Here is a 12842-nt window from a genome sequence, read left to right on the forward strand (position 1 = left end):
GGTGCTAGATATATGTATGCTACTCTATAAAATACTATTAAGGTTTCTCTCATGTTGCTCACAATCCCTCCTCTTGAATCTTGTCCCACTTGTAGCCTATATAAAACACTATTAGGGTTAACTATTAGGGTTTATCTAATGGGTTACTACTTGTGAAAATGCTATCAAGGTTTCTCTCATGGGTTGCTCATAGTCCCTCTTCTTGAATCTTGTCCCACTTGTAGGCTATATAAATGGAACTCTAATTGGCACCTGACATATTGTGTGATATACTGAACATTCACTTAGTCTTGGTTGGTGCTTCACTCTTGGCTCCAAGTTCTTGTGTGTTCTTTGCATATCTCTTTAGGTAACTTGTGTGATTATCATTGTTGGGTGTTTTTCAATGTTCTTATTATTCTTGTTTATGCTTTATATATTTTTGCTACTAAACAAAATTATATTTGTCATATTCCTAACATATTTTTGTTACTAAGCCCCTTTGCCCTCTTTAGCATCTGCTCACATCTTGACAATTTCACATAATCACACTTTTAGGTTGTGCTAGTGCAAGTTCATTAGTGATCCACATTTTTGTTCCTTTGAAATATTTTGATTGCTTTAGTATTACAACTTCAATTTTTATATCGCCAAACTCCAAGGTTGCTTGATTCTTTTGCCACATAGTGATATTCCATAGTACCATCCAATCGATCTCTTCAACATTCCAATATTGGCCCTAACTTGGTCTCTAGCCTTCATCATCTAGTTCCTCTCATAGTTTTCATACTTGTTGCAAGGAGCTTGGAATGTAATCCTTTTCTATAATATTCACTTCATGTAATTACTATGACATCCTATAGATTATACAACATGGGCATTGACAATTTTGATATATGCCACCTCTTGGAGGCTAACATGGTGGTTCATGCCATGTATGTCTTTTGCTAGTTCTAGTGTCACCAAACCCTCACTTTTTCTCCATCATTCTTCACTCTTGCTTTGTTGCTCGATAGCTACTCAAGACAATGGGAAGAAAAAAGGGACCATGTAAGGAAGCTTCCTAGTAAAGATTGGACTAGTCAAATCAAATATACAAGTGAATCCTTCCTGATATTCTTATGTGAGATAATGGAAGTTTTTGTATTCATTAAAGCAATTCTGTCTTTGTGTAACCTATCATACTCTTGAGTCTAAGCCTTATCACAACAATTAGCGTCACGAAAAAACTTCGGCTTCTTAGTCTTGATTGATTGATCAATTCCTTCATTAAAATTCTTGATCAAACTAATGCAATCTCAACTTCATGAGGTAGCGTTCCCTTGTGACTAGCAATGAGTCACTCATATACTTTGTTGATTGCGTGTAATCGACAGATGGGTAATGCTTTCCAATACCAAGCAATAGAAGTGTTAGGCCTGTAAGCCACAATAAGTTAGGAAATATAATCGACTGGACAAGGGGTGTATTGTCTATAATGCGCCTTTGGTGAATAACTGCTCCTTTCGTTTGACTGTTAAGTGACTAGAAACTTTTGCTATTTATATATCTCTTTAGTGGATGCAAGACCTCTCATTTTCAGTATTATAATCCTTTGTGACATCCAGCCTACTATGACTATTATATATGTCCCTCTGCTAGATGCAAGTCCTTTTATTTTTAGTATGATAACCCATTGTGACATCCAGCCAACTAAAACTATGTTAGGAATATGACAAATATTCAAAATCCAAGTTCACATAATGCACTACCTTACCAAGAGAGTAACAGCTTGTAGCAGCGAAAACCTACATAGCAATGGAAACAAGCAAACAAGCAATAAATATGACAGACACAAGCAAAGACTAAGCCACAATTTTTTTTCAGAAACGGATGAAAGGGCAATGCTCCTGTGCACTCATGTCTCTTTTCACGGTTAGTAGCTTTCCTTCACACCCTACAATAGATCATGATATCACCACGTATATATTCTCAAGAGTCAAACGTAAAACCTACTCCAGAATTTCCAAATACATAGTCAATTGATAGTACAGAAAAGAAAAAATTGGGAATAAATGTAATTCAGCTTTGGCATTGTTGTAAAGATAATGGGGCTCCATTGTTATCAGAATAATAGCTTACATCAGTTCATGTTAGGGATCCCTAACCTACACACACATGTGAGGGAGCAGATAATTATCCAGCAGTTGCGGATGGATAAATTTGAAAGTTTCTCGTGACCTCTGTAGCACGCATGAACTTTGCTTCAATTAAGGCTGATTTGGCCACAATGCCATGGGAACACCATTGAAAAAGAAGAAAGCATTAGCAATGCTTTCATCACTGTACAAATTCTGAAGAAGAAAGAATTTGATGTACTTTCCAACTGTCAGTCAGAGAGGCCCTTCGCACATGCTTGCACACTCAATGATCACCTTCTTTTGTCATAGTCCAAAAAGCAGTGGAGTACTGGCTCTGAATATAGTAAAACATGAACAGCCCAAGAGTGTTAAATGATGCAAAGCCACAGCCTCTGAACTCATGAAGAATGATCTCTTAAATGACACCATAAGTAAGACCAGAAGGTTCTGAAAGAAGATTTTTCAGCTTCCAGTGCAGTTGAATTTGCATATAGGCCTACTATGAATCACACTAAACCCATAAACTTACAACCATGCAAAGACTGCACAAAGATAAAATGAGAGACTACAGAAAACAAGGAGAAAATAGGAAAATGACATATCCTTAAATGAAAATGGTCTACTCACAACAGAATAAAGAAAGGAGGCACAAGACCATGTTAATAACTTATCAACCCAAGTATTCTTTTGGCATGTAGGAGGCCTATTCAAGTCAATGCCATGTAGAAACGGTCGCCATACCTACTTTTGACTTCTTCTTCCTTATCCTTCTTAACCTTTAAGCACCAATGGTAAAATAGCTCCTTTCTCAAACTCCTCTTTCACACTGTTTCTCCCTTGAATTAGTTTGCCTACAAGCCCTTATTCACATCGAGTCCATAGAACCAGTTTTACTCGGCCTCTATTCACATTGCTTGTTGTCCTGAATCGGTCTAAATTAGTTTTCCTACAAGCCCATATTTACATTGAGTGCATAGAACTTGTTTTACTCGGCCTCTGTTCACACTGCTTGCTATCATGAATATTCATCCAGTAAGTAAATTGACATTGTGCATATTCCTCCATTCTTCTCTTCACAAATAGTTTCCATTCTATCACTTTTCTTCTAATTGAAAAGCATAGGACCATGAAAAAAAGCAGATAATTTTGACCAATTTGAGTAAAGTTATGCAGTAAGGTGGAAATTGCGAAGACTTCATCAAGAAGGTTCTCCTCATGAATAGGGATGTTTGTATCACTTTTTCTCCTTTTAAGATAGTTTAAAGAAATAAATGTCATGCCATACGTAAGCCACTTAGGAAATGTGGCCACTAGAACTGCACTTGATTATTTCACCGAATCATGCTTGGTTTGTCCAAAATTCATGTAAATAGAATCTTTCGTTTGTAATACGTAGAGAAGAACTAGATAAACTTCTCAAGGACAGGTGCATGTATGAAATTGAGTGTACAGACTAGGGGTCCCCCATCATGATGGTACTCAAGAAAAACAGGAAGATTTGAGTATGCCAATTCCAAAAAGCTAAATGCAGCCATCAAAGTGATAGCACTATCCTCTGCCTCACATGGAGCATATGATTGAACACGTGGCAAACAGGGATGCATATAGTTCCTCAATGGGATTTTCAGGCTATAATTGTGTGCAAGTCCATCCAGACCATCAACACAAGTACAAAAGCAAAAAGATTACAAAATCCTGGATACTCCAGAGATTACAGAAGGATTCTAGCACTTTCTTTCACTTATAAATCCATCATATGATTTGGCATAGCCCAGTACTACTACACATATCCCATAAGCAGAGATATATACAGAGTTCTTAACCAAACTGCATTTTCTTGTCTTTTGAAATACTAGGATATTATAATGTGCAGATATAATGTGATGAATTAAAATTCAAGTGACCAACCATCAGGTCTAGGATGGGGTGTGAAGGGCCAGCCCACAATCCGAAGTCTAGTATCTTTCAAGGAAAGCTCTGGGTGACAAATTTTCTCCTAGGGTGACACTCACGAGTTTGCCCCGAGTAGAGTTCAATCCTTGGGCAGCCGTGAATAGTTGATCCCTGGATATTGTGGGTCACATATAATAAATTAAAAAATATTAAAGAGCCAAGCCTACAAGGTCATGCTGCCTCCACATCTCAAACCACAATGTGTCATGTTGATATTCTCAAGACCTGTGTTGGGGCTGATCAAATTCCTTATGAAAATACATTTCTGAAGATGTAATAGTTGTGTTGTCAATGAACTCCTCAAGGAGAAATAGTCAGTCTGATGCCTCTCTTATCAGGTAGCTACGCATACTAAGTGCTATAAAGGGGCAACCTGCAAGGAGGAGAAATATGTTAAATCTATCTCAATTATCCAAAAAATCAGAAGCTGAAATGGAAGAAGAGAAATCACACCTGCTGCCATTACCTACAGCTGCAATCATCTGCCATCAGAGACAACACATGCTGCTCAAAGGTCCATCAGGACCACTACACTGATGCCTTTTACGAAGGTCTGTGGCAACAAGCTTCTGATCCTGCGGATGCATTTCCTCCATTGTGCAGAAGGTGGCTGGACTCGTAGAGATAGAGAGAATGGCCAGAATGTGGCCCCATGATGCTGCAACTCCATTCCCAACAAATTTGGGGCTGGAGAGGCACCCTGCTGGGCTGGGACGTTCCCTGTCCTGTCCCTGACAAAGGGACAGCATGGAGGCTGGACTCATAGAAATAGAGAACAGCCAGAATGTGACCCCACAATGCTGCAATCTCCCAACAAATTCGGGGCCGGCCGGACACAAATTGTGCTGGGCTGGGACATTCCCTGTCCTATCCCTGACAAAGGGACAGCATGGAATGCATCCCAGAATGGCTCGCACTTGTCAGGGATGTGAAAAGGAATGCCTGGAACAGCTTCATCTGCCTACAGGCTCGTTTCGTCACTCTCCTCTCCATTGCCGGTTGCTTATTGCTTACCTAACCTTCGCGTCCCCTGCAGTTTGACACCCTACACATGATTTTAGTCTCCTCTCTCAACTTGCTGCTTGCTACCTGCAATCTCTTCTCTCAGCTCTCTCTTCTTTCTGATCTCTGCCATCTTCCCTCAGCTCTGCATTTTCAGAGCTTTCCTCAGCCAGCTCTTTTCACCTGTTTCGCAGAAAACTAATTGAAAATCGCATATTTATATGTTTTTTCTATCACATCCACATCTCCCCATCCCTGCTCCCTAGGTTTGGCATCTCCGTCACCATTCACGTCCCCGTCCCCATTCCCTGTTCCTGCTCCCCATTTCACATTTCTATGGGTGGGTTGAATGAACCTTATCCCTTCTTTTCTATGTTGTTTGTGAATTGGGAATTATTAACCACAAAAGGGATTGTTCATATGGACATGAGAAAAATTCATTACAAGATAGTGAAATGTGTCTTCACAACCAATTGTATTATCTAGTTGTCCATGCACAATTCTACTTTTATCTACAAGTCTATCCACCACAATCGTCTTAGTTCAAATTTATTATAATGGAGTTCGTAAGCAACAAACCAATAACATCTCTCAGCTTGGAAAATGAGTGACATTTGAAGGGCGGGAGAGGAAGCACTCAAGTAGTGTGCGCATTAATCGAGGTGCATTTAATGGTGCAGTCTAGAGCGAGAGTGTGGAGATTCGAGAGATGGGTGTGTATCAATATGGTACACACACAGTAAAAGAATGTATTTATACTTAGGGTACAGTACACTTACACCCGCAAGGGTGTGTTCACATGTATAAGTAAATATATACACGGAGAGTAGCGAAAGAGCCTTTACACCCAACAAGCTCCCACTTAAAGGTCCTAAGCAAACCTTTAACCAACTCCCACTAGCTGAATGCAATGCTCATGTTGAGCCTTTGCAAGACTTTTAGTGAAAACATTTGTAGGGTTATCTTGTGGTTTGATCTCAGTCAGTGTGACTAGAACATTATCCACAACCTGTTTGATGAAGTGATACCGCACATCAATATGTTTGGTATGTGCATGAAGCCACACATATAACACTCTGGCTATCACATCAAAAGTACAAGTGTTTTGGTGGGCAGCCCAAAATCCTTGACCAAACAACCAAGCCAAACAACTTCTTTTGAAGCTTTAGTGGCTGAAAGATATTCAGCCTCAGTGGTAGAAAGTGCTACTATCTTTTGCAATCTAGAGCACCAAGAAACTGCCCCACTAGTCAAAGTAAATATGTATCCGCTAGTAGACTTGAGAATATCCAAGTCGCCTACCATGTCTACATCACAATATCCCTGCAGATCTAACGTACCCTTTCCATAGCAAATACATTTTCTGTGTGCCCTTAAGGTACCAGAAGATACATTTCACTGCTTCCCAATGTGCTTTGCTAGGATTTGACATAAACCTGCTCACAACTCCCATTGCATGAGCAATGTCAAGTCTAGTGGCAACCATAGCATACATGAGTAACCCACAAGCTGAAGCATAAGGAACACCCTTCATAGAGTTGGCTGCCTTATCATCTTTTGGGCAATTTGCTTTGCTAAGCTTAAGGTATGGTGGTAAAGGAACACTAAGTGGCTTAGCATTTGCCATAGAAAAGCGATCGAGTACTTTGTTGATGTACTTTTCTTGTGAGAAAAATAAGAGTTGCTGCTCTCTATCTCTTGTCACACACATGCCCAAAATGTGTCAGTTGCATCCAAGTCCTTCATGGAAAAGGCTGAATTTAACTGCCTTTTCAATGTATTAACTTGGCTTTTATGCTTACCAGCTATAAGCATATCATCCACATAAAGCATAAGTATTATAAGGCTTCCATCATCAGCCTTCTTATATATAAGCAGTGATCAGCATTGGTTATTTTAAACCCAGGTGAGAGCATGAAAGCATCAAATTTTTTATACCACTATCTAGGAGCCTGTTTTAAACCATACAAGCTTCTCTTAAGCCTACACATCAAGTGCTTCTTTCTTGACATAACAAAGCCTTCTGGCTATTTCATGTACAGCTCTTCTTCTAAATTGCAATTCCAACATCCATCTGATCAAGTTCAAGATCCATAGATGCTACGATAACAAACAATACCCGAAGAGTGGTCATTTTGACAACAGGTGAAAAGACCTCCTGAAAGTCAATCCCCTCTTTCTATGTATAGCCCTTAGCCACAAGCCTGGCTTTGTATTTGGGTTTGCTATCCACACACTTGATTTTATAGACCCATTTGTTAGGGATAGCTTTCCTATCTTTGGGCAATGGAACCAAATCCCAAGTATCATTTTGATACAATGACTTCATTTCTTCTTGCTCCCTTTTTTCTTTAACTCACATAATAATGTCTCTTTATATGTAGGAGGCTCACTCTCATCCAATCCAAAGAGAGATCAAACCTCTGTAAAGGTCTCCTGACACGTGTAGACCTTCTCACCCAATGATCTGTGTTATTAGGTACTAGATTCACATCCAAAGGAATGTGCCATAACTCCATGTGTGACTGCACTTCTGAACTGCAACAAATTTTCCAAGAAGTGCTTGGAAGATAATATAGAGTTCTCTTTTTACCGCCTCAAGTGACTAGCATGGATCCTTTCTATATCTTCTACATTCCACCACCAAACGTAGTGGAGTAACCCCTATTGTCTAGTTGCCCAATGGAAAGCAAGATTTTCTTAATGCTAGCTAGATACCGGACATCATGAATAATCAATTCCTAACCATTTTCAAGAGCTAGGTATATGGTGGCCATTCCTTCAATATCACATGCATGGTTATTTCCTAAGTAAACTTTCCAAAGGTTAGCTTCTACACGAGGAAAAACACTCCAAAGATGGAGTTACACGAAATGAAACACCACTCTCAACAATCCACGATTGTAACAAACCATCATGAGCAGACAACAAACCATCTATCACATCCCTTTTAGTGATATACATATCTTCCACTATCATAGCATGTGAATTCGAAGATGCAACCAACAAACTAGCATCTTTATTGTCTTCTATCTCCTTAATAACAACATTAGATACCACATTTAACTTTTCTGTTTTTTTAGGAGTAGAGCTGCCATCCTTCTCATTCTTTTTGCCTTTTGCATTAACCTGTTTCTTGCATTCTTGCTCCTTTCTATAGTACTTGCAATCGGGCTTTTTATGCCCTTTGCATCCACACTGATAGCAAGTGACATCTGGCTGTTTTTTCATGTTTATACTGCAATTTTTGTTCTTATTTGCTGCTTTTAACCTCTTTTTAGTTCGTCCTCTTAGATTATAGACCAATCCACAGTTTTCCCTACTTGCCTTGCGTCTAATCTCCTCATTGAGAATAGAACCATGCACGCCATCAAATGTTAAGTTGGAGTTGTTGCCTAATGACACAACCAATGCTTCTTGTGAATCTAACAAAGTCATGAGCAAGAAAATAGCCCTTAGCTTAGGATCAAAAGCTTGCAAGACTGCATCCTGTAAAACTGACTCAAAATACTAGTGAAAGAATTTAAATGCCTTGAGGCGGGCTTAGACTCATCAAGCTTCAAGTTGACTAACTTTCGCATGAGATGGACCTGATTGACAGGAGTTGTATTCTCATATGTAGCCTTGAGTTTCTCCCAAACTGCATAAGTAGGGGTAAGTCCCTTGATATCAACCAAGATATCATCCGTGACAGCCATTTAAATATAAGTAATGACTTTCTTATTCATTTTAGTCCAATCCTCATCTAGCAAAGCAACAAGCTTATGTTCTACCAAAGCATTATCACAATCCTTCAAAAAAAGTATACCTTGCATACGATCTTTCCAAAAATCAAAGCCATTGCTATCAAATTTACGAATCTCAAAAAGATTCTTTGTGTCAGATGCAAATGCACTACCAGCCATCTTCAACAATAAAAGACTGCAATAAAATACCGAATACCTTCAGCCAATAGCAAGGTTGCTGAATATAACAGCAAGTACATACACTTGTGCTTCCAAAAGGTGTCCAAGAAGCAAATATTTTGCTGCAATTTTAGTCCCAAGAGCTGATTATAGCATATACATGAACCAAATCTGATGCATATGCATGAATGATAGCTCCCACTTCAATAATACATCACCGTAACGCCCAAATGTAATAACCCAAGTGCTGTATGTTCCAGTGTTTCATTGCATAATGAACATTCAGCAATACATTTACCAAGAGAAGCTTTCCTCTTTCAACATTTGATATATCCCAAGTCCAAATTTCTCCCACTTAGCAGTGAATCTGCTGTAATTTCACTATCAAGGCACAAATCCGCTCAAAATGCATCACCGATATGAAAAGCCCCAAAACTTTTGCAATAAATCTACCCCAATTGCACTAACTCATCATCCCATGTGTCAAATACAGGCAAAAGTTGCAGAAATTTTACAAATTTGGAAAAACTTCCAAAATTTCGTTGTCCAAATGTGCACAAATCACAATGAAATCGGTTGAGCTAAAGCAAAATTACACTTGTATAAGAAAAGCCCCAAATTTTTGAAGCACATGCACACAATGTCTGCAAATTTTGGGTCGGATGTCACTATTCTGCATGACCAGCATCAAATCTGGGAAAAGCCCCAAATTTCTAGACATAAATCTGCACAGATCTTGGGACTATGCTTATGCGCGCAAACCCCCCTTAATGAACAAGGGGCCTTCTTGCAGGAAAGAATAAAAAACTGTCAAGAATGTCCGAAAATTGTGGAACGGCCCAACCATTGACCTGTCAACTGCCCACATGTCGTCGCTGCGCCACTGCTGTTCATGACTGCAACTGGCTATGCCAGCCTGTCACCTGCCTGTCACGATTGCGCTTGGCTTTCGAAGTTGTTGCTTGATCAGAAAACACGTCCTATGCCTCACGCCAACTGCCGTCTGGTCAGACTGATCTCTCACTTGTCTCAACTGCCTGTCAGCTCACACTCACATGCAGTCTACGCAAATTCTGACCCACACAGTTGTCGGGAAGCGCATACACTCTCACCGAAGCTCTGATATCAGTTTCAAGGGTGGGAGAGGAAGCACTCAGGTAGTGTGCGCATCAATCGAGATGTATTCAGCAGTGTAGTGTAGAGCACGAGTGTGGAGATTCGAGAGATGGGTGTGTACCAGTATGGTACACACAAAGAATAAAAGAAAGAATTTATACCTGCAGTACGGTACACTTACACCCACAAGGGTGTGTTCACATGTACAAGTAAATATATACACGGGGAGCAGCAAAAGGGCCTTTCACCCAACAACATTGAGCCAGCCACCAAGCTTAATAGGGAGCGTTTTCTTGCATAGGAAGAAACAAATATGTAATATCTGATGTGTGAAGACTCTTGGGACTCTTTGAAGACTATGAGGATAATAAAGGATCAGTTCAAGGATTAGTAGCAGACTCATCAAAACCAAAATCTACCCTAACAAACCAAAGAATGGAAGAGGACAAACAATAAAGCCTTGGGGGGCATTATTGCTTGGGGATTAACTGGTGATGTTTTGCAACATATCTTAGGATTTCAATACATAAAGACTGACAGGGAGGAGCTTATTCCTTGCCACATGAGCAAAAATTCTAAAATTGACTAATGCAATTTTGCAAGTTAAATGTGAGAGATCTGTTCCTCCCTGTTACCAGAATGAGACCTCCCTGTTCCTATCATACAGAACAGGTTCTGTTCCTCCCTGTTACCAGAATGGGGCCTCCCTGCTCCTATCATGTTCCCTGTTCCTGTTTCCCATTCTCTGTTACCCGTAGCTTTCTACATCCTCTATCTTACATGGCCTAGTAATTTGACTGCATGGTGATGATACATAAAGCAAATACATTTGGCATCAAACTCTCGCATAAATTACATGCTTTATTGGTTGTGCTTGAGTTCAATATGCACATCATTTCTGTCATGACCTGGCCTCATGGTACTTTACACTGAGGGGCACTAAATTTAACTGTTTCTAAACTTGATAAGAACACTGATTTTCATTTTCTTAAATTCTGTTGGGAAACGGAAAGGGAATGAGGAGCCCAACAGTGAAATAGTGAACAGTAGTTTATCATTTGCACAATTTAAGGTAAAGAGCACCATTTCCTCAAACTTGAGATGCCTTGAAAGTGGTCTCAAAAATTGCACAAGAGGATGCTTAATTCACGAGATCTGCACAAATAAGGAAATGAGAAAGGACCACTGAGGCCATCAATAAATGAGACAAGACGGTCATTGGGATGACAGGGCAAGAAATTCTCTCCATGATCCATCAAAATCACTTTCCCCATCTAACTCATACAATCTCTATTAATCACTAAGCTGCTACCTAGTTACTTATACAGCTTGCTGCGTGATCACTCCACAATGATGCAGTAGTAGTTGGTAAAAGGTTTTACCTGTATCATTGACCTTCTATTGGCAGTGTAAGTTGTCTTGATAATTCTCTCTTTCTGCAAAACCATAAAGAACCAGCAACATGATTTGTTGTTTAGGTTAAACACAAGAAAGATAGCAAAAGTTTAGTGTACCTGTAATTTGAACCCATAGTGGAAGGCAACCCTCTTTACATCCTCCAAGCTAAGCTCCACAGACATCTCCTGTATACCAACAAGATATAATATTTTATTTTGAAATTAGGTTATTGTTAAAAAAACAGTCAAAATAGTATCCCAAATTCTAAAAATTTATGTTAGAGTTAAAAGTATTCTTATTTTCTATTTAAAATTTAGGTTATTATTAATTTTAACCATAAAAACTTCTCCTAAATTAATAGAATGATTCTTATTTTATTTTCTTTAATATTTTTATCATTAAAATTTTACAATATTTCCAAAATAATGCCAAAATATTTTCAACAAATACAATAGAATTGAAGGATTCATTTTTAGCAAAGCATGCTCGAGAATAGACCACTTTAGTGCAGGTAAGAACAATGTCACTGTTCTTATAAATGACAACAAAACCAAGGAGACAGATCATGAGCAGCAAACGATTAACCAATTTGTCCCTTAATTTCTTAGCTTCACTAACATACAAATGAAATATCATAATAAGCATCATTACACACACAGAAAGGATGTGTTGGCTACAGAACTTCCAGCCATTGCTAATGAAAAATAGCAAAGGAAAGTTCACACCATCGCACTTCCTCTAACAAATGTTGCATGAGAACATTCTATCAAGTTCAAAGTAGACTCGCCTGAAAAAAAAAGGGGTTACAAAAGGTGCAATTCTAGTATAGCCTTGTGTGAAATCTACCATCAGAGATTCTTTCTCTCTATGCTCTGCCCAATAGCCCATAAAAGGCTAACTCTTCAAAAAGAGCATTTGTTTTTCTGATACCTGAAGAGTACTGATTGATTAGATGCTTAATGTTGTCAAATGTGCTGCAATTAAGTTAAGAAAGTTGAGACATCCTAAATGCACAAACAGAGACCTTAGCAGAAGCTGCCCTATGATGGACTGGCTGTATTTTACAATAATACAAAGCCAGTAGCCTATACATGATCTTGAAGAACTGATACAAACTAAAGAAGGCAGGCAAATGGAGACCTGCAATGAGATGAAAACTTGGCCCTATACTAAAATAAAGAGTAAAGGTGGTCTATGCTGGCCGATAAGAGAGCAGCTAGCATATGCACTAAGGCCTAGTCATCCAAAAATTCACTTATGGGTCACACACACCAAAAAGCATAAATCGTCTGGAATAGAAGCTCTCAAATATGGATTTGCTTTGCACTTCTATGCAGGCGACTCTCAGGAGAGAATTCTGATACAAGGT

General features: G+C 39.1%; 1 protein-coding gene across 3 annotated transcripts in view; it reads right to left on the reverse strand.

Moving 5' to 3' along the window:
- Window positions 1-1862: 1862 nt before the first annotated feature.
- The window catches only part of LOC148011768 (uncharacterized), a 139290-nt gene continuing 128310 nt past the window's right edge, over window positions 1863-12842 (reverse strand). The window contains exons 15-17 of one of the 3 annotated variants that reach the window (XM_087670789.1): window positions 11590-11658; window positions 11458-11511; window positions 1863-2433 (exon numbers count right to left, since the gene is read on the reverse strand). In XM_087670789.1, coding sequence (XP_087526915.1) covers window positions 2383-2433; window positions 11458-11511; window positions 11590-11658 — 174 coding nt within the window. In that variant the 3' untranslated portion in view covers window positions 1863-2382. The remainder of the gene's footprint in view (window positions 2434-11457; window positions 11512-11589; window positions 11659-12842) is intronic. The other 2 variants (XM_087670788.1, XM_087670790.1) reach the window with 2 other exon arrangements.

This window comes from Lygodium microphyllum, chromosome 28 (genome assembly GCF_053477565.2).
Source record: "Lygodium microphyllum isolate KBCC chromosome 28, Lygodium_microphyllum_v1.1.10, whole genome shotgun sequence".
NCBI lineage: Eukaryota > Viridiplantae > Streptophyta > Polypodiopsida > Schizaeales > Lygodiaceae > Lygodium > Lygodium microphyllum.